Source organism: Hevea brasiliensis, chromosome 18 (assembly GCF_030052815.1).
Source record: "Hevea brasiliensis isolate MT/VB/25A 57/8 chromosome 18, ASM3005281v1, whole genome shotgun sequence".
Classification (NCBI taxonomy): Eukaryota; Viridiplantae; Streptophyta; class Magnoliopsida; order Malpighiales; family Euphorbiaceae; genus Hevea; species Hevea brasiliensis.
Window position 1 is genome coordinate 43,614,725 of NC_079510.1, and position 23,062 is coordinate 43,637,786.

At 29.1% G+C, this 23,062-nt stretch overlaps 2 protein-coding genes, 1 non-coding gene and 1 pseudogene across 3 annotated transcripts; 2 read left to right on the forward strand and 2 right to left on the reverse strand.

The window, feature by feature from the left end:
• The window catches only part of LOC110670115 (endoglucanase 8-like), a 4,939-nt pseudogene extending 4,365 nt beyond the window's left edge, over positions 1-574 (reverse strand).
• Positions 575-6,457: 5,883 nt separating this feature from the next.
• Positions 6,458-7,540, forward strand: LOC110670121 (21 kDa protein). Its single transcript, XM_021832061.2, has one exon. The coding sequence runs from the start codon at positions 6,512-6,514 to the stop codon at positions 7,235-7,237; it is 726 nt and encodes a 241-aa protein (XP_021687753.2). The 5' UTR covers positions 6,458-6,511; the 3' UTR covers positions 7,238-7,540.
• Positions 7,541-10,351: 2,811 nt separating this feature from the next.
• LOC110670114 (uncharacterized) lies at positions 10,352-15,217 on the reverse strand. The gene is made up of 8 exons (XM_058140323.1): positions 14,356-15,217; positions 14,155-14,260; positions 13,721-13,813; positions 13,440-13,635; positions 12,947-13,125; positions 12,075-12,322; positions 11,552-11,724; positions 10,352-10,769 (listed from the first exon to the last, which is right to left on the reverse strand). Exons 1-8 carry the CDS (start codon positions 14,705-14,707, stop codon positions 10,605-10,607), a joined length of 1,512 nt encoding a protein of 503 aa, XP_057996306.1. The 5' UTR covers positions 14,708-15,217; the 3' UTR covers positions 10,352-10,604.
• Positions 15,218-16,088: 871 nt separating this feature from the next.
• TRNAV-AAC (transfer RNA valine (anticodon AAC)) lies at positions 16,089-16,162 on the forward strand. The gene has a single exon. It is a non-coding gene; the product is annotated as a tRNA-Val (tRNA).
• Positions 16,163-23,062: the final 6,900 nt, after the last annotated feature.

Genomic DNA, 23,062 nt, shown 5'->3' on the forward strand with positions numbered 1-23,062 from the left:
AGCTAGCTCCAAAACTGAGAAATTAATTAGTAATTTATGCATATGATCTAACCGTTAATAGCTTTATGCAACTAATCATTGAGCAAATATGCAAAGATATGATTAGTAACACACCCCACACTTCTCGTCATAAATTTTCTTTAATTCCTTGTCGTCCAACCTCATTTAAATGTGGAAAGCAACAAATAATTGCTACTTTCAGTTTCAAATAAACATCCCCGAAAAATTTATATCATTTGACTTATAAATAAACCAAGCTAAATGTGACTATTTCTGGCTATATATATTATATCTTAAACACATGGAATGAACAAATCTAAAAAAAAATTTTATTAAAAGGTTTGAGAGATAAAAAATAATAAAAATAAAATATAAGACAAAAAACTATAAAAGGGAAATGATTCAGTGTAACAGTAGTGGCGTACCCTAACGGCTCGATCGAGAAGCAATCTTGAATATGCACTTGCTCTTAAACACAATGGACGCAGCGGCCAATGCAGCGTCGATAACTCTCCATGACACTAACGTCGTCGTAAAGGCCATTGGAAACCCAAACTTTATGTTGTCTCCAGCATTGTAATATCCTCCCGTTAAATCTCTCTGAAGCCAAAAAATTTAAATCAGAATGCCAATGGATAAGCAGCCAAGTAACATCCCCCCCCCCCCAAAAAAAAAAGTTCTCTATTCTCATTTTTAAGAACTTCTTTTCTGTTGCGAGTAATTTTCAAATGCTAAAGTTGTAGTGCGACAATGCCGATGAGAAGTTGAACGAAGCTTACCCCGACGGAGGCGCCATCGTGCAAGGCAGAATCACTGCTCCATTTGACGCAGTGTGTTTAACATTCAAGGAAAACGGATGGTATTATATGGGGGCGACAGCGGGAGAATGATTCTAAGCGTCCGTTTATCATTCAATTTAAAGAATTTAAATTAATTTTTTAAATAAAAATATTATTTTAAATATTATTAAAAAATTATTTAAATATTTTTATAATTAAAATTTATTAAATTTAATTTTAAATTATTTTTTAATTAATATATTTTAAAAAATAATTTTTTCAACGATAGTTTTAAGTGAAACGCCGCACAGACCTTAAAGTGGCAGATAGTTAAGTGGTCCGTGTTGTATGGATAACACATGATGTGTATATGCCCCGGCTCAAGGTTGCATCGTCGTGGATGAAGTGAAAGGAATTTGGGTTTAAGTTGATCATTGGCGTCCAGAAATTATAGATGTTATAACAGGCTGATATCAATGTAGTTCATGATATTCTTGGATCTCTCTTCATTTATTGGAGTGCTCGATCGGTGCATTACATCTCAAATAATTGCCCCCAACTTGCTCACTAAATTTCCCTTTTCTTCTTGTTCGAGTCATATAAATTTGAATGTGACTAAACAGTCATTAAGATTCCAATTATATGATTCATTTTCATTACAATTTACGATGCTTGTTATTTTAAAATTCGTATAGTGCTATGAATCATACTACTAAGCTAAACCAAATCATTTTATAGCAAAGGTAACAAACTTTGCAATATTAATTAGACCCGCGTAATAAAGCAATTTAGTTTGAGCCAAGCACAGCGAGAATACAAGGAAAACAAAATGGTACATTCAGGAAATGCACTTGGCCCCCACTCCTGTAAATTATAAGGACGGATGAGATAGAGAAAGTTGAAGTCATGAACCCATACCTAGCTATATATAAGTATGGATTCCAGAAAATAGTATAACTCATGTATTGAATAAGTGAAATCTGTATGTTGGATTCAAAATGAATTTAAATCGATAAATAGTAAAGTTAGAAAGTGAGTATACTCCATAAACAATAACAAGTGCACAACTCTCGGTGGATTTTTGGCGAAACCTGAAATGGCATTGGTATGGTTAAGCAATAAAAGACGAAAGTATTGCAGATGCTGCTGGACCTCTTTGAGTTGCCCCAATTTGCCCAATTTCTTTTATACTTCATTCAACTTGAACTAGTAGCTCCTATTATTCTTATTGGTTTCGTCACAAATTTTATCCAATTATATCCTCATTCCTCGTGAATCTTACCCATTTTAATTAAATATTGAGTGGGATCAACCTTACATCAAAGAATTAATTTTACACTTCCTATATATATGTTTGTGAGAGCTTATAAGTACCCTGGAAATCTCTGAAAGTTATTAGGGTCTATAGCGTTTTTCAATTAGTAGCAGCTATTAATTTATTGGAGCCACTTCATCTTGCAAAATCATTTCTTGGGCTAACAACTCTTTATTTAGTTAGGCCAATCTTGGGCTTGTTATATGGGATGCAGATTGCAGCTTAGGGTTTAGTTGGGTGTGTCCATGCCCATGGACAAATGGTGGCCTTGTCCATCACCAGATTATACCTCAGAGCATGAATTAAGGCCTCGTCTGGGAGTATTTGGGACTAGAGGGGCCACAACCCTCAAAATTTTTTCATTTCCTAATTTTGTCTAGAGTTTTTTAATATAAAAATATAAATATGTCCTAAAAATATAATGTAACCCCTCAAATAAAATAATAAATTTAGTATTTCCCTTAATAGTTTTTTTTATCTTTATTTCCCTTAGTAGTCTTCACCACATGCTAGAATTATTATAGTTGTCTTTCAAAATATATATAAAAATATTTTACATATATATATATATATATATATAATTAAAATTTAATTCTTTAACACTCTAAAAAATTGCATAATAATAATGATATGAAAAATAAAATTAAAAAAAAAAACGGAAACAGAGAAATCAAAATTAAAATACTCAATATTTTAATTCATTTTGGAAATTGTATAGATCAATGAAAACTGTACATCTTTTCTCTCTTTATTATTTATACATAATACATTTTATTTTAATAAATTCATCTTATTTTAAATTTTTTAAAGTTAATTATTATTAAGGAATGAATTTTAATTTATCCCTCCATAAGCATGTATCTCTTGTATTCACCTTTTAAATGTACATATATGATAAGGATGTAGGAAAAGCTTTCCCTGAAATGATGAAGAAAACATAGATGATTTTATATAATATCCATAGATTTTGCTTTTAGTTATTCAAGATTATGTTCCCTAATGTCTCCACGCATATCATTGTCGCGGTGTTGTTTCTGTCTTTCTTTCAAGTTTCAAGCCCTTGGGAGTCAATTGCGGCGATGAGTCCGTGAATCTACTTTCTATGATTCTTTCTTTTTTTCTTTTTTTTTTTTTAAATCATTTTGTTAGAGCAAGAATTTTACCTTTTAGAGAGCTACCAACTATAACATATAATTTCAATTTCTTTTTTAAAATTATTCACTCATTTCTTCATGTGGTTTACTGAGAATGTCAAATAACCCCATGTGTAGTAGTTTCTTATCTCACTCTAGCTACGACCTCCAAACTCCATTTTTAATGTAATCCACTTCTATGTTCTTTGAGAGAGGTAATTAATCAAGCTTGAATAACTTAAAAAAAATTGAGCTAACCAACCAAGCTTTCTTTACCCCACCTGACAAGAATCGGGGAAAGTTTCGAGCAATAATAACAATAGCCATGGTGTGCTTCGAAACCAAGAACCTATGGTGAGGAATAGCAAATTAATATCAAACACAAAGTTGGTATAACTATATAAATGAAAATAAAAAGAGCATTATTACTTCCAAAATATGAACCCAGAAACCTTTTTCTTTTCAAAAGAAAATGTTGTGGAAGTTGTAATGTATGTATATCTGCTTTAGATTGTTCCAAAAGCCACTGGTTTTGACCTCATCTTTTGTGATCTTTAAACCCTAAAAGCATCTCCATTTACACAGTAAACTCGCAGACTCCATTAGCGAATTCCAAGAACTGGCATTCAAAGCAGAAAATGAGTATGCAAACAATCGAAAGCAAGGTGAATGGGACCCAACATCTGTTAAAGCCTCAAAACTAAAAGTAGCACGCTTCGCAACTAGCTAGCTAGTGGGGAAAATGGATAAGTAAAAAAGGTCCCAACTTCCTAACCACCCAAACCGCCTACAAAAAAAAGAACCGTCCTCCACACCGGTTAGTGCCCCATTAATGCCACGCTTGTATCTAGAAAGAGGGAAGCCTGCACGCCACTATGGTTCGTGGTCCTTTAAATTAATCCATCTCTAGCTCCGATTTTAATTTGTTCTTGTGGGTATTTATTTTTATGTAGTGGGTGTTCATTTGTTCTTCAACATTTTCTTCCACTGCAATAATAATAATAATAATAAATTGGATATTCATTTGTTATTTGGTAATATACATATAAAAGCAATTGATTATGTTCCAAGCAAAGCAACGGCCACAATTTGACAAGCTAGTGGGAAATAGCCGGCCAAAACTCCCATGCTACTCTTATCTTAATGCTTATGCTTTCCCACCGCATCTGCATGCGCGATTTCTTGCCGAAAATTTGGACTAAAATAATCCCCACCATAATCCCCTCTATTTTTACCTAAATTACCAAAACATCCCCTCTTTATGATTGAACTGCCAATTCCGGCTATATATTCGCATGCCACTTCATTGAAAATTTTATCTAAACTATATTTATCATAAATTTAAAATATAAATATTTAAATTTTATTTATTTTATATATAAATTTCATCATATATTATATATTAAATATATAATAAATCAAATTTAGATAAAATTTCTCTATATGATCACATGTAAAAGATTTAATCAGTTTATTAATTAGGCCTTCAACTTAATCTTGCCCGTGGCACGGTCGACGCTCAACATTAGAATCCTTTAACAAAGCCAAACCTAGAATTGTTTGTTTAAAGCGTAGAGCACACCAAAAATAAAAGAATCAAAATAGAGAGAAAAGGCAAAAGAGAAAAAATGATTTATGCTAAAAAAAATAGAAAAAAATGTTAAATTATTGCTGGTAGTTGTGTCTCCAGTCTGCAATAGCCAAGGAAATATTGGAATGGTCCATCCATATTCCTTGTGTCGGAGTTCACAAGGCTTCCACTCACCTTTTTTTCAAAAAAAATAATAAAAGTAAAAAAGTGATTATCACCGATGCTAACGCATATTTTTTTTCTTTTTATTAAAAATAATATTTTATTTATTTATAGACATTAAAAGCACACTATGTTTGAATTACAGCTCGTCGTGATGATTTCATATTATATGATATGTACGGTTATTCTATATGTTTGAAAAAATTATTTTTAAAAGATAATGGTTTAGAAGTTTTGTATTTTTATTTCTTTTAATAATTTATTCTCTCATAAAAATGTTATATATTTATAAGGTGTATTTAGTGAATAATTAAAAAAATAAATTACATTTTTAATTATTATTATTATGATAATATTATTTATAAATTAATATTTTATTTAAATAAATATTTTTAAATTATTTATATATTTAAAAAATAATAAACAATATTTTAATAATTTTTATATTTATTTTATCATAACATATTATCTAATTAAACAAAAAAGTTATTAAATTATTTATATCGTATTATCTTTCCAAACATTTTAATAACAATAACTATATCATATGATATTACGCTACACTAGATCCAAATAAGAGGTAAAACACAGAATATATGAATATTAAATATATCATACCATTCGATATGCCTTACAATCAACAGAAATTAAACATTTTTAATTTTCATATCATTAATAGTCAATTTGGTGGATAGCCATCTCTTCAAACCCTAGGGACGTTGCCTCCTTGCACACCCAACAGATCTCTCCTGCCTAGTCCATAGCAGTGTTCAAGCAACCAAAGAGACTCACAACAAATTCATCCCTTTTCGCCACAAGATTTGCAACAACAAAACCAAAGAGAACCCAAACCAAGGTAAAGCAAAGAAACAAATATCACAAGACTACATCACAAGGGCAGCTTAAGGAAAGAAATCCTCTCCATTCACTATTTGATGCCCAACATCAAAACCTATTTACAACCATTCTCGCCGGCAGGGAGGGACATCCATTGACTGAGAAGGGGGAGAGGACCTCCCTACCGCCACTTACAGCAGGAAAAAAAAAAATGCTTAGCCTTAAAGAAAACCCCTCCAGATGAGAGAAGAAAATAAAGAGGAAAAACCCTTTTGTTAACGCATATTTCATGTAAACCACCGGCAAGCAATTTAGTGAATCAAATTTAATTTAATATAATATTTTTTCAAAGATTTACAGTAAAAACACTTAAAATAAAGTGTTGTCTCCGTATTTGAAGTTTTAAAATATGGTGAATGGTTTTATATGTATTTTTAGAAAAAAAAATTATTTTAAATATTATTAAAATAATTGTTTAATTATTTTCTCACCAAAACGATTTTTTTATTATTTTAAAATTTTATAATTAAAATATATTAAATTTAATTTAATTGTGGTACTTTATGTAATTTAATGAAATTGGCATTGGCAGAAAAGTAAATTTATTATTTATATAACTGATTCTCGCTATTGTTTAATAAAATGGCGTTGGCACAAAAGTAATTCTCCAGGACAGCCAAACCATCTCCTCCTAATGGATCAGTTAAATATGCATCAACCTCGCACGCCAATCCCAAAGAAGCCACTCGCTCAGCTCATTCTCAAAAAACACACGACACCACCGAAAATGGAAACACAAACACAACGGCCTCTCTTCCTCTCCCTCCTCTTCGCCGCCTTACTCCTCCACCTCCAACCAATCGCCACCGTCGCTTCCTCCGACCCCGACTCCCAATCTAACAGCACCGATTACATCCGCACAAGCTGCAGTGCAACATTGTATCCTGAAATCTGCTTCACTTCCCTTTCCCGCTACGCCAGTGCCGTTCAGCAAAACCCTGCTCGCCTTGCCCGAGTCGCCATAGGCTTAAGCCTTTCGCGAGCCAGACACATGGCCTCCTACGTCTCTAACCTCTCACGCGAAGCCGACTACGGCTCCGACCATCGAGCAGCCGCCGCCCTACACGACTGCCACTCTAACTTCGGCGACGCTGTAGACGAGATCCACGGCTCGCTTAAGCAGATGCAACAGCTCGGAGCAGCAGGCTCGTCGGCGGAGGCATTCCGGTTCCGAATGAGCAACGTGCAGACGTGGATGAGCGCCGCATTGACGGACGAAGAAACGTGTACGGACGGTTTTGATGATGTTCCGGAAGGACCGGTGAAATCGGACGTGTGTGAACGTGCGGCGGATGTGAAAAAATTTACTAGTAATGCTCTTGCTCTAGTTAATAGTTATGCTGCGAAAGAAATGCCTTGACTAGTTGATGAATAGTTTTGTTTTCTACAGGTAGTTAAAGATTAGGCGTCTGAATTAATGGAATACGTATTAGTAACGTAATTAAGGAGATATGTTTGGTTTTGAGTGCTGTGTGAGTCTGCAGTGTGATGTATATTTGCTTGTCTAGTCGATTTTGCACTTTCTGTTTGGTGTGGTATGTTCCTAATCTTCTTTCCAAAGAAGAAAGAAAATGGAACTCGTAACCGAGTTTAATGAGTTGATTAAACTCGAGTTAACCTGTGGAATTTCAGAGTGCAGGGTAACTTTCTATGTTTCCTCCTATTCTGTTTTCTGTTTCATTGGAAGCCCATCGATTAATTTTCAATACCATAAAGTGTCGATTTCGAATCACAATCCAAATCAATTATAAAAAAACAAAACCCAAATATTATTATAAAACTTATTCAGTGTTTCTGTTTCATTAAAATATAGTACTCTTTCCATCTGTATAGTATGCAAAGTAAATGTCATATATACATAAAAATAGTAAGGTGTTGTAATCAATGGGTTTTAGATCTTTCCAACATGTTTGTTTAGAAGGTGATGTTGAATTAGTTAACTAATGGTGGTGCTATTTCGATTGATCTTCAAGGTATTTTTAATGATATTTCTCTTTTGAATAGAGATATTTTAAATATTTTTTTTATTTATATTTATCTTTTTTATAATAATACTGCTCGTATTCTTGCTAGAAAGATGTTTTACAGTAGTTCTTTTGCTTGTAATCCTTTGAAATAGACAAATTTTGTACTTTTTTCCTTAAATCATTGAAGTTAGAATTGTCTTCAAAGTTATGAGATTTGGATTGGAGTCTCTCGAAGTCAATTATATTAATAAAAAAGGGTGTAATATATCAAGAGTATTTTATAAGATTTTGTAATCATAGTTATTAAATTCGGAATGAATTGATAAGTGAACTGACCTTTAAATCGGTTTGAATTTATAATTGAATCAGATAAAAAAATGATCCTATATGATTCAATAGACTCTCTATTGAACCGATATATATAGATGACTCATTTATTTTAATTATTTAATATAATTTTTTTTTTTAATAATAAGCAAAAAAAAAAAAAAAAAAAAAAAATTTAAAATTAAATCCAATTGAACTAGTTTGATAAATATGTATTTTTTATTTCAATATATTTATTTTTTAACATATACTTAATATTTTATAAATATTAGAAAGATAATTATACATTTATAGAAAATTTTTATATATTATATTACTTAATATTTTTATATAAAATTTAAAAATATTATTAAAATTTACTAAATATAATTTAATAGATGTTAAAGTTTTATTTTTAATAATTAAAATTTAATTAATTAATTTTATTTATTTATTTATATTAATAAATATTATATTTAATTAATATTTATAACGTATTAATTAAATTATTGATTCACTAGTAAAACTATTAACTTATTTACTTAATCCTTTCACGGGATTAATTTAACAGTAAAATTATACACTAATTATCATATTAATATTTTATTTGTTAAAAAAAAAAAAAGAAAACTTGACTGACAAATTATGTAATTTTGTTTATTTAGGGGAGGATGTGTGGGTCACGACTGGAGTGCCATTCATGTGTAGAAAAAAAAAATATCACAAAAGTCATGCATATTATGGTAACCGCTATGAGAATGTGCTTAATTATGACAGAATGGACCCATTAAAGTTAAGAAAAAGAGCTTTTAGTGCAATTATTGTCTCCTATTACGAACAATGAAATGGTTATCAATGATCACGAATTCCAATGGGTACCAGCCAAAATTTATTGTGTGGCCTATCTAGCTAGATTACTGTGGATTAATCTATTTATATATACATACTTATCTTATGCATTTACATTTATTTTATTCCTTAATGATGATGGGCCTTCAATTACACTTTAATTTGAACCAAAAAACAAGATACGAATGCCTTGAGGTTAGACAAACTTTATGTTGTAAATGATGATTAATTTGACTAAGCTAGATGCCTAGATTGTGTTATGTATACACATTCCTACTCTTTTCATGTCATGATCAAATCAGTAACAAGATAACACACAAAATAAAAATAATCTAAGGAGAATTTTTTGTTTATATTTATCTCTTTCCATTAATATTTATATATATGTTTTTAAATCGTTAATCATTGTCAATACTTTTATAGATAATATCTTGTTCATTTTGATATGAGAGTTTAAACTGTTATTAAAAAAAAATATTTCCTTAAATAAATCAATTATTATTATTAAAATTTCTTTTTATATTAAATTAGGCATTTTAATTATAAAATTTTAAAGTAATATAAATTTTCAAAACAAATAACATTAATTAGAATAAAAAATTCTATAAAATACTTTAAACATACTGAAAAAATAATACACTTCATACTCATAAAATTTTTAATTATTTTTTAAAATATTAAGTGTATATTTCATGCGTATGTGAAGGAGGGTATACTCCTAGCACGCCAAATAATTTCTCCTACAATAATACTTCTTAAAAAATAAATTTCAACCTCTATGTCAAATCCATGCATTATAAAGATGGATCTCTTATTTAGGAGATAATAATTAGAAATTTTAGGACATTAATTATGGAGAGTATTTGATTAATCGATCTAAATTTTTAACTAATTAAATTATTAATCAATTTTAAAAATATTAGAAAACTAAACCAAAATTTAAAGAGAACCAAATGTAACTGAAATAAAAAAATATTCAGTCAATTATCTATTATAATCAAATTAATGAAAAAAATAAAAAAAATACATTTTTTTTTATTATCGATTAATTCAATATTATTTTAAAATCATAAAAATAATAATCATAAATAACTTATTACTAACAAAATTATAATTGATATATTAATTAATTAAAATTCGATCATTTCGGTAAATAAATAAAAAGTAACCGAACTAAAAATTGAAAATTTTTATAATTACTAACTGAAAATTGAATCAAATTAAATTTACTTTTATCAAAATAATTGAATTTCATCATTGAGTTCCATTATTCGGTTATAAATGAATAATGTACAATATCATAGAGATAGAGAGAAAAAAGAAAATATAAAACTAACAAGTAGAAGCATAGATGAATTGAAATTTTCTTTTTTTTTTTTGGGCCTTTGTTAGGCAGAAAAATACATGCATAACTAGTGTGAATCCAAGATTGCATTAACAGTAAAAGCATTCATTTTAATGATTGGTGAAAATACAAGACAATAGAGAATGTGATGGCAATTTCATGGATTGTATCCAATCGGTCGATTCACTTTGGAAAATGGCAATCATCTCATCACGAAGATAAACTCTAATATCGCCCAAAAGGATATGGATGACGGATTTTCAAGTGAAAGGATAGAAGTTCGAAAACAGCATACTGCCGAGAAAGATGTAAGCTGTAGAATATGCCCATAACATGTATCCCCATCTCTTATTCGTACCATGAGACATAATATGGGATGCAAACCAATAGAGGGGAGGACTAGCAGACAAGAAACGTGTAGCAACCTGCAGATTATCAAGCACCAATTTGATAAGAAAGCTTAAAAATCCACCATTGGTGATGAAAATTAAGCAAAATTCTAGATAAATAAAACTTCAATAGAATAAATGTGGTACTTGATCTCATAATGGCAGCAAAACCACTATAAACCACATGTATACATTATTGAACAAATTCAGAATGTCAAGCAAAATCAGCTTTTCTAATGGACCATACATATTGGTTTATGATCTCAAGAAAATTTTAAATTGTCAAACTTTATTTTGATTCCACAAATTACGAAAAAAATCATTCCGGTATCTAAATTCATAACTTTTGAAACTAAAAGGCATAGTTATAAGTTCTATGTATCATTCTTCAAAAGTTACATATAGCGAGGACAACGACAAACTCATTTTCTAATCACCATTGAAAGGCTATAGAACTTATGTGAATAAAACATTAAACTACAGCCCTCTAATTTACCACTTTCTGGACTTTATTAACTAGAAAACAAATTGAACTTACTAAAACTGTTTTAGCCCTATTCTCACAGCTTTTAAATAAAAAGGCATAAGCTCCCAATGTCAGCATTCTTGTGAAAATAAGTTTTGACTGAAAACTTATCACTTGCAAACTACATTTTACCTTAAACTACATTTTAACTTAACAATATCAGCAAATAGGATAATCCACTAACGAAATTCCCAAAATACTAACAGTTCATTACTTTTCAAATTATCTAGTTTTAAGCTCAGCAGTCAGCGTGTTGAGAAATATGCTGCAACTTAACAAGGATGAGTCTAACCTGCACATGCATGACGAGAAATGCTGTGGCTGCCATGAAACCCAAGTGCAAAATGCATGGAATGACAAAGGCATGAAAGCATTCTGGTTTCTGGAATAAATCATGTTCTTCGGGAAGAACAAGATAATCATCCCTTTCAATCATCTGTCTCCTTTGCCTGAGATTATCATATTCTGTAACAGGCACAAGAATTTCTTTGAAAACATATGCTAAAAACTCATTTACATCCAATTCAACAAAAATGATAACTTTGATGGGAAATCAATACACAGGATAAGCATGCATATTAAATCACTACATTGAATTCCATATCGATAACATATCTACATGTATATGCATACAACATGGATATATATATATATATATATATATATATATATATATATATATATATATAATGATGCAAGTATATATGCAGTACTCAATTATGAATACATTTTTTAGATGGATTAAGGTAGAAAAAATCATTCACAAGTTTCATTTAGTACATTGATTCATATAATTTACATGCATGAGTTTGTACCTTGCATTTTAGTAGAGAATGTCTCCTTTGAGGTGGCAATGTTTGGTCCTGGAACTGTATCTAGAGAAGAAAATGAATCTATAGACCTCTTTTGGCCATTAGGAGCTCGAAAACCCAATGAGAAAAAAATCTCTGGTTGTGACCTTACATAGTGGAGAATGCAGCAAATCGCCAAAGACAGTATAGGGGATGCAAGCAGAAAGTTTGGCAACTGCTTCAACTGAAAATATCTCAAGAAACCCACTTTCCTAGGATCAAAAGACCCACAAATGTTAGAAAACAAATTGAGAATTCAAACATATTAATGGAGCTGGTGAACCAAAGTCAAACCATGCACAAATTATGAAATAAAGATCAAAATCCCAAATCATACAAAAAATCATGAGAAATCAAGAACAACAATGGATAAAATCACTTTATATAAGAAGAAAAATCAAACACGCAAATCATAAGCTACAGATTAACAAAATCCTGATAACATTAAAAAATATCAGATATATAAGGATTGAAAATTTAAAACCATTCCAGTTGTCAAAAGGTAAAATGAAATCTAACAGACTTGATTTTAGCATACTGCAGACACCATGGGCCTGTTTGGTATTATTATTGAATTTCTTAAGAAAAACACCTTTTTAAATATATTAGCTAGAGAATATTAAAAATTGATTTAAAATTAAATTTGGCATGTTTTAGTCATAAGAATACTAAAATAACAAAACAATTTTTTACAAATTGCTTTTTTCAACAACATTTAATATTTTTTTTTTTAGAAAAGCGCTTTTTTGGCCCTAAACCTCAATGCTAAACAAGGCAATATTGCTATAAAATGAGAGGAAAATAAAGGGACAATTCATAGTTCAAGATGAACATACCAATAATGACTCTGAATGTAATTGTACAGCAAAGGTATTTTGGATTTGCACCAAGGCCTCATTTCCTCTGGGGCATGTCCATGACAAATATTGTAGTAGCCATATGCTTGAAAAGCAATAAAGGGAAGAAAAGTGCATATACAACGTAATGCTCCAATGATAAAAGCCTTTACTGCCAACTAGCATAGAAGTACAAAATTACTAAGGATACCATCTTATCTCATGCACCAATGCAGGCTGAATGTAATTTTTGCAAGAACTATATTGCAGTCAACAAGAACATGAAACTTCAACAAACACAGTGACATTCACAAAATGTCAATAAAAACATCACGTTAAGTTATTTTTATGACTAATTGAACATGTAACATGACGTATATTATATGCTAAAGCCTAAAAGTAATGACTTAATCAACCAGGACATTGCCATGTAAACAAACAGAAATTCTTGAACATACCTAAAACTTGTCAATAAAGGAAAATAGAAACTTACACGAGCATCTTTTTTTAAGAACAAATCATGATAAACTTGATGCATTGTCTGAAAACAGAAATAGCCAGCATTAAGCACTCCATTAGACCTTGCACAACCAGAGAGAGCAAACCACAGAACAGCAATATTATCTGAACCAGACATTAAGTGATACAACCCTCCAAGTGAGAATAAAGAATATAAACTATCTGAATATCTGCAACCACAACACAAAGATGGAAAACATGCTCAGTCTAATTCAATTTTTAAACATGCTTTTACAATGAATGAATGGGACATACATTGAAGAATAAAATATGGAAGCTGGATTGAAGCAAAACAAAAGTGAAGCCCGTAGTGCTGCTTCATGATCGTTCAAGATAATAGCTGAAAGCCTGTCGGAAGAACAAAGGTAGAAGAGCAATAAGCAATTCTGCAATAAGAGAACCATAAATGCAGAGGATTTACAACAGAGAGTATTCAAATAATTCATTCTTTTGCGTGATTTGTAATCTAATCAAGTGTCGCTAAGTTTTCATGCTATTTACCAATACAGCATGATCAATATGGTTAGCTATTTTGTGTTTAATGAATCATATAGGATATCTCAATGTTTCATATGAATTCAGTAATTATAGTCAGCAATCTTATAGTTTTATGTTATTGATAGTAAATCCGGAGAATTCATTACACTGTACAGATGTATCAGCTTTATAACAATCAATCAGAAACTCACCTATAAAGATAAATTGCTGCAAACACAAATGCAACATTATTAACCGCATATCCGGCCAATGCCAGGACAGCCCTGAGTCCAATAAAAGGAACTAATGGTGCGAACACTGAAACAATAAATTCTACAATTAACAAACTAAAACAAGCAGTTCAAGTTGTGATACAGTACAAGAGGCATAGAAATCTAGGGAGAAAAACAAACCTGTATGAGACAAAACAAAAATACAAATGGGAAGCAGAGGCAAGAAGGCGTAAGACTGCTCATACTCATACCCACATTCAGCAATTCGAACAAAGTAGACACTATCCCATACAATACTGTCCTCAATTGTAGAGCCAAGCTGTGGCAATAGACTGTTTTGGTTATGATTATGATGATGGGTGATGGAGTTTGAAGAGAGGCAATTAGGGTTCAGGGGAGAGGAAGTGTCATAGGGATGAAGAACAGTGCGCCAGAGGAGGATAAGCCCTATAAGTAGGAGTCTAGAGCAGATTGCAGATTTGAGGATTATGGTTTGGTGGCTGTTGGGTGGATTACTTCGTGATGATTTCATTCTATATATCAGAATTCATCACATAGCAGAGAAAAGGGAAGAAACAACCGATTGGGGATTTGGAGATAAAATGAGAGGGTCGTTGCTATTTCAAAAACCAGTAATAGAATGGGCCGCGATACGATTAGGGATTCGACGGACAGAGGTAATGGCAGAGAATGGCGGTGGGCATTGGTGGCGTAGGAAGAAGACAAGGATCCTCTCTGAAGGGCAAAACGGCGTCGCTTGCAAAATAACTAGGGAGAAATACTAATTCACACTCATGCAAGTGAAAATCCAACTAAAACATAGTTCTATAACCTTTTGTTATATTGTAGGAGTACATGTTGATCACTTCCCACCAATCTAATCTGGTCGGACGCTGGTCTTCATCGTTCGGACAACATATTTTTAATCAAATATTTACCTATATTCCCATTAGTGTAGACATACCTATACTGACACTATTCACGTGTTGCTCATCTGCGATACTCCCAATATTAGAGAATATCATCGAAGCTCCCCGGCATCAGAGAACATCATCAAGGCTTATGGATAATAAAAATTAATAAAGGAAAGGGATTACAAGAATGATAAAACGAGGGAAAGAGGAACAATCTAATCAGTGTATAATTATTATAAGCGAATAATTTAGCTATTTCTCAATTTATTAATAGCAAAAAAAAAATTAAAATTTTAACAAAATGATGTTTTTATTTTTAATGAAATAAAAATATAAGAATGTTTTAATTTATTAAAAAAAAAGATGCACTAATCATTTAATCAAATCTTAAGGGGTATAATAATTCTCCCTAATAACTTAAAAACTAAGGTTGCATTTGGCAGGAATACTCTGGGAATCAAATGCAAAACAAGGAGCAAGCTGGATTATTCATCAAAATCCTTTTTCTTTTTTTTCCAAATTTTCTTTATTAAAAGAAAATAAAAGTAAAGGTAAATCACTTATATCTCTCTATAATCAATTCAAAGTTATATAAATGGTCCAATGTATAAATTCATTTTCCAGTTTTGATCAATCCGACAAATGAAGAAAGCTATAATTATAAATTTATTAACACTCTTATATAGAATCTTGGACTACTTACATGAAATCATATGCTGAAAATGGACCTCATTTATTAAACTTAACCCTTTATCCACATTGCATTATTCTTATAAAATATAATATTAAGAAAAATAAAGCCTTAATTAATACCTAATCTCTTCATCCCTTTTCTTATATTTTACCATTTTATTTTCAAGTTAGCAGATTAATGGTTGAGAGGAAAAAATCATTTTTTAAAAAAAAAGGAAAAGAAAAGAAAAATTATTATTCAAAATTACTAAAAAAGGGCCTAGCTTTCCTTGGAAAATGAATAAGAGCCAGAATCTAAGCATTAAAGGTGTCGTGGTGTAGTTGGTTATCACGTCAGTCTAACACACTGAAGGTCTCCGGTTCGAGTCCGGGCGACGCCATTTTATCTTTTATGGAACACAGCCCATTAACAAAATACCAACCTGTTTCTTCTTTTGGCCCAACAATATTGGGCTTTACTTATTTCGTAGCCCATTAATGCCAACTACTACCACCACCATTATTATTATTATTATTATTATTATTATTATTATTATTATTATTATTATCAAAGATAACTTTCAAATAAATTAATCAATTATTGATTAACTTTTTTTTTTTTCAGTTAGAATTTTTTTTTTTCCTTACTTGCTGAGTTCATTTTTTGTATAGCTGAAAATGTTGAGGATTCTTCTTAGCCAAGATAATGAAGCAATTTTAGTGAATTAGACATGCAGAAGAAGTCACTATCTGATTAATATGTGGCTTTTGAGAAGGAAAACAAATTAAATCCATCTGGGAAGAAGGTGTATGTGATCCTGATTGATATGATGCTTATCTTTTTTTTGCATATTTTCAAATTGTGACACAGCAAGAAAAATCACTTGGAGGCTAAGAAACTTACTGCTATTAATTGATTACACTGTTAAACAAGCATCGTTATTATTTATTAAAGACAAAATTAAAAAAAAAAAAAAGAAATGCATTATAACAGTCGTAACCAAGAGGGCAATTCATATAATTAATATGACCTAATTTAAAGTTTATTTAATTGAATTAATTTAAATTCTGGCTAAAAAATTAAATAAATAAAATTAAAATTTTGATTTGAAACTACTCAAAATTATTTGTATATACTGAGACATCGTTAATTTAAATTAATTTATAATTTAAATTAACTTAAATTCATCCAACTTGACCTATTTGTTCGTCCATGGGAATCCATTGAGATTGAAGGCTTAAATGATGGGCAGTATCATATTTATAGCTTGGAAGTAACCCATCTGTACAAGACTAAACCTTCCAATTCCTTCAAATTATTGTTTGGAATGCACCCAAATATATAGATCACATATCTATCTATAACATGTTTGGAATTAGTAAATAAAATCCATCTATGGAATTGTGAGGTCTTGAATTAAAAAAAAAAAAATTAATCTCATGTTATATATAATTACTACGATGCTTTTTTTTTTTTTTAGGAATATAGAAGTATATAATTTCTACATAAAAAAAAAAAAGATAAGATATGAGTGAGAGATCTATAAGTGGGAATGACTTATAAACTTATTGTTTTAAGGTTTTGAATTAGATGCAATGTTAAGTCTATAAGTATATTGTTTTATAAAGTCTATCCAGAAGATTCTTCCATTGCGCAATAATAAAAAGAATATAATAATAGAAATGAAATAAATTAATAAATTAAAAAAAGATAATAAAAGATAAAAAAAGTTATTATAATACTTAATAATTTAATCTAAAAATATATCATTCACTTGATAAATCTAAGTTAGAATTCTCTCATTTAAAAACAAAAAAATTATTACAACACCATAACTATAACTATAGTGAGTCTATTCTAACAAAAAATTATTATTTTAATGGAAGAACACTACTTGTACTTAAAATGTACTCAAAAGTAAAGAACTTTCCAACACAGCCTTGAACCACAAGATTAGCTCTACAATGCTTCATTTTCATGTAGAATCTGTTGTGGCCTAAATCAAGGATAATCAAGGTGTCGATTGTAAAAAAGCACATTTCACTTCATTTCATCATAAAGAAAAGGACCACCTTATCATATATACTATTAATATGCCTTGTGGAAAGTCTTCTCATCACTAATAATTAGAAGCCATCCCAAGGAATCTTAAAGTGGCTATCATATTATCATCACCAATCAATCAACCATTATGTACTCTTCTATAAAGTGGGTATCAATTATCATCACCAATCAATCACCATTATGTACTCTTCTATAGGAATCGTGTGGGGAATGTTCTTTTGAAGTGCATAATGTTATAGTCATCAATATGAGTGGTTAATTACTACTTGGCTTAAATATGGTCATTATCATTGCAATTGAACCACTAATTTCATTTCTCTTCTACACAATTACAAAATATGGCTCATTCAAATTCTCAACTTTCCTTGTGTAATGTTAACTTGAGTTTTGAGGACTTGGTCTAGTTGGGTGCTTCTAATTCATTAGCATATTGGGTGATATAGTCAAATTCTTACTCTCATTGAAGGGAGGAGGTGGAGCATTTTGAATGTGTGATGTTGAGTTTTAAATAAAGCTAACATCTAGTTATTTTTTTACTCAATAAATTAATTCGTAGAAGTGAAAGAAGCATGTATATATTGTTATTTAATATAAAAAATAATTTATTTTAACTTGTTGTTAAAGTAGTTAACAGAATTAATGATTAATTAGATGATAGAGACTAATTTATTAATATGATTATATTTTAAGAGCCAAATTGTTACTAAAAACATACTAGCTAGGAATTGATGTGTAGATTTTACTACACGTTAGAGATTTAAATGTAAATTACTCTATTTTTAAGTACAACCTCAAATAAAAGTACTATAAATTAATTATATTCAGTAATTAGCTAGTTAGGTTTTTTTATAGACGATTGAGGAAGCGAGAATCCGAACTTGACATTTGCTAAATAATATGCCTTTAGCCATTAAACTAAATTAGATTAAACAATTATCTATCTAATTATATACAAATAATAAATTAAATGTATAATGTTTGTCTAAGTCAAAGTTAATATCTTAATATGGCACCTCTTTTTTCATTTTCTTGGCACACAGCACAAGTAAGCCCACACAATGCTTGCAAAAGAGCATGCTGTTTTTTTTTTTTTTTTTTTTTTTTTTACATTTGTTTATTATAATTAATTTTTAATTAAAATTTAAATTTGAAAGTTTATAATTTTATAAATGATTTATTGGATTCTTTTGATAAAAGGAAAAAAAAATCTTCATCAAATTTGTTTTTATTAGTTATAGGCAATAAATTAATTGATTTGAATATATTTATTAGATCAAAAATTTTTCTAAGAAAATAAATCGAGTTTAATTTATTCTTATAAGTTAATTCAGGCAAGATAAAACAATTCCACGATTATAATTGATGTATAATAAGATAATTATTAGTGAAATAGACTCGAATCTGTACTAAAATTATTCTTTTGAATTAATGCAAAAAGTAGATGACTTGCCAAGGGAGGGAAAAACATAATGAAGAGAAACAAATACAGTAAACCAAGAAATAAAAGCAACGACAAATCACATCAGTTTTAATTTATCCACAAAAGCAAGCATACAGGAGGATTCAATCTCCTTGTTGTTACATATTATTATTATTATTATATATCAAATTGGTTGATAATAAATAGGTTGCTGGAGCCAAAATTTCTTTTTCTGATGTGCAACCTACTCTTGGCTTAGAAGTAATAATTAATAATTTGGACTTGTGTGTACCTTATTATATTAATTTTGCATGTAAATAGTTAACATCAACTTGATTAATTAAATTTTACTGTGCTCTCGATAGATGATTGATTTAAAATTTATTAGTTTTGCTTAAACAAGACAGGGTCATGGAACAATCAAACAGTTGGGATGATTGTGATCTTTAATTATTATTTCTTTAAGAAATATGTATATATATATATATATATATATATATATATATATATTTTTTTTTTTTTTTTCATTATAAAATTTGATAGAGTCATCCTCTTATCCAAATAATCTTAGCAATGCCTAAGAATCTAATCTAGCTTGCTAGCTTTAAGTATATTGATTGCCATCTCACATTATATAAGCTTCATCTCAATATCCCACCTCAGATGTTTCTTTTATTGCTATTGTTATTCTTTAAAGGTAGGGTAAATATCATACAATCATTGAATTTTATTAGTATTTTCATAAAAATTATTAAATTCTAATTTTTTTTATAAAATTTATTGAATTTTAATTTGATTTCATAAAAATTATTGTGAATGAAAATAAAAAATTTTTAGATTAATTTATTGACTTTCAATTATTTTATAAATAAAATTTTAATGTAAATGCAAATTTGAGTTCTTTATTTTTTATAAAAATTTCTATTTAAGGAAGCTATAAAGAAAAACAAAATCCTACAAGGAAAGAAAGACAGAAACACACGTTTTGGGGAGTTTTACACACACACACAATGTAAAGATTTTTGTAAAGTGCAAAGTGACCATAATTGTTTTGTTATAGAGGAAATGTATATTTAGAGTTAGGTCTAAGACTTCCATCCTAACCAAAACTCTTATCATTAATTCATTATTCTTGATGGCTAGTTAGCTAAATAGTCTACCACCACAAGTCTCTTGTTTCATATCTTAAATTTGAATTCCTTAGCTTACACTACTAGAAATTAACTAATCTTGCATGCATTTATGCTTAGGGTATACAATTACAAGTATAAAATGATTATTAAGTAATATTTTATATATATATATATATATATAATAAGAATGATAAGGTAAATACATCATAATCTTTTTATTAAAAAAATACAAACATAAATAATTAAAATGTTATGTTTAGATATGATTTGGGTAGAGAAAAATATTTTTTTAATTTGGTAGTAACTAGTTCTTTTTCATTTTGGACTATCAAAGAAATTTTTTATAATATTGTCCTTTTGAGAACTTGCTACCTCCTTGGCCTACAGAAAATATTAAACTAAACTCAATTGACAGAAAATCATTATTCATATATGAATATCCAAATTCTCCAATAAAAAAAAAAATCAATAATCCATACTGTATTTTTAACTGTCAGAGAGCCTATTCAAATACTGTAAAAAAAAATAATTTTCAATTATCAAATAACCCATGTAAATATTATAAAAAAATAAATAAAATTTCGATAAGAGAAAAATAAGACCTCAATAATGGGGAGAATAATACCCCAATATTAGGTAGAGAATTTTAGAACTATTTCTAATAAATAAATATGAGAAGAGAAATCTAAATAAATAAATAAATAAAAAAGTAAATGAATCTAGGTATAGCTATTAATGAAAAACTCATTATGACCAAAAAAAATTGTAAAGGACAAAAGCTCTTTTCTTTTTCTACTGCTTGGCTAAGCGTGATTTTAATGCACCTATATTTATATGATGTGGATTAATGATATGTTTGGTATTACTATTAAATTTGTCAAGAAGAATATTTTATTAAATATATTTATAATAGACTATTAAAATTTTATTTAAAATTAAATTTGATAAATTTTTTTTGGTATGAGAATTAGAAGAGTGGAGATTCGAATATAAATTTATTAAGTGAGTAATATACTTTTAGCTGTTGAACCAAATTAGATTCGATAAATTTGATATATTTTAGTTATAAAAATAGTAAAATAATAAAATTATTTTTTAAAAATTATTTTTCTAACTGTATATTTATACTTTCTGAAAAAAGTTTTTCAATCAGGGAATCAATTTTTTTTTTTTTTAACCGACTCTGTAAATCAGTTGTTTTGAAAGTTAAGTTCCTTTAGTGTGTTTGTTGGAAATCATCTCCTTAATTAGGATCATTTGTAGCAGTTGCAATCTCTATCCATCTCAGCTCTTTCTCTTTCTTTATTATAAAAGTAATCTCAAAGAAAATTTTAATTTCTTTTAACACCGCCACACTTATAGATTAAGATGAGGTCATTTCAAGAAATAGTAAAGCCATCCCACGTTTGGTCATAAATATGTGTATATGTAGCTGAATAAAATTAATTAACCCTCATTTAGTGCTGAGTATTCCACCTTATCACTGGCTAGTGATAATTGACTTGTTCAATTGAAACTATTAAAAATATGCCTGGTTCCCAACAAAGTTCAATTATTCCAGTAGCTAGGAATAACCATGCATAACCACTTAATAATTAGCAGGTTAACATGGGAAAAAAAATTCTATTAATAGGTTATTTACATAAAGGAATTAAAAAAATTGCAGAAAATCAAATAATTATGCAATATTTACCGTATGTAATACATTAGAATTATTTGACTGCTATGTTCATAGAAGCAATAACAGTAAGTAGTCGATTAAGATTAATAAATTAGGTAATCAAATGTGCTTTTATCTTTTCAAATAATACTAAAGCCATTTTTTATGGGTTTCAAATTATGGGGTCCTATTATTAAAAAAGAGAACTTTATTATTTATAATTGATATATGTGTTAGATTCGGTCTATCATGGAATCGAGACACAAGATGTTTGATGGAATCTACTTATTAAATAAGTAGATTCTACATATTATAAAAATGGCCTATTTTTTTTTTTAGAAAGAGATAGTACTATTTTTTAATACTCCTGATATATTTAATAATTAACTCGTATATTTAATAATTAGCCCATAAAGCGATATTGTTTCACAAGAAGTTGATATAGCTTTTTCAACACCTAAACCAGAGAAAAAGGGAAAATTAATGTATCATAATCAAGGCCTAAACTTTCATGAATCACAAGTTATTTTCTTTCGGCCGCTTGGAAAGCTCTATAATTATCTATGCATATATGGCAGATCGATAACAAATTTCTTAATAAAGTTTCATCTACTCCCATTAAAGCACTAAGTAATACATGTGATTTCTGGTGTCAAAAGCATATTGACTCTTGTAGATTTTTTTTTTAACTTATACTTTCATTGGATTAATTTGAAAAGTCTAAATATCAATGGAAAAAGAATTCAAAACAAAACAAAGTAGTTAAATTCTTCCCATTCACTCTAATAATTTTGTACTTTCAGGTTTGATTCATTCAAATTATTTATTAGGAGGATTGTTATTGATAAAACTAGAATTTTACAATTGATCTTAGGATATTTATTGCCTAAATTTAACTTATCAGGTATTTAAAATACAAAATGTCAAGTGAAATTTGTTCAGCCTCATATATTTATATTTTAATTTTATGATAGACTAAATTTAAGTAAAAATTTTTATCGTAATTAAACAATCTCATCTCTA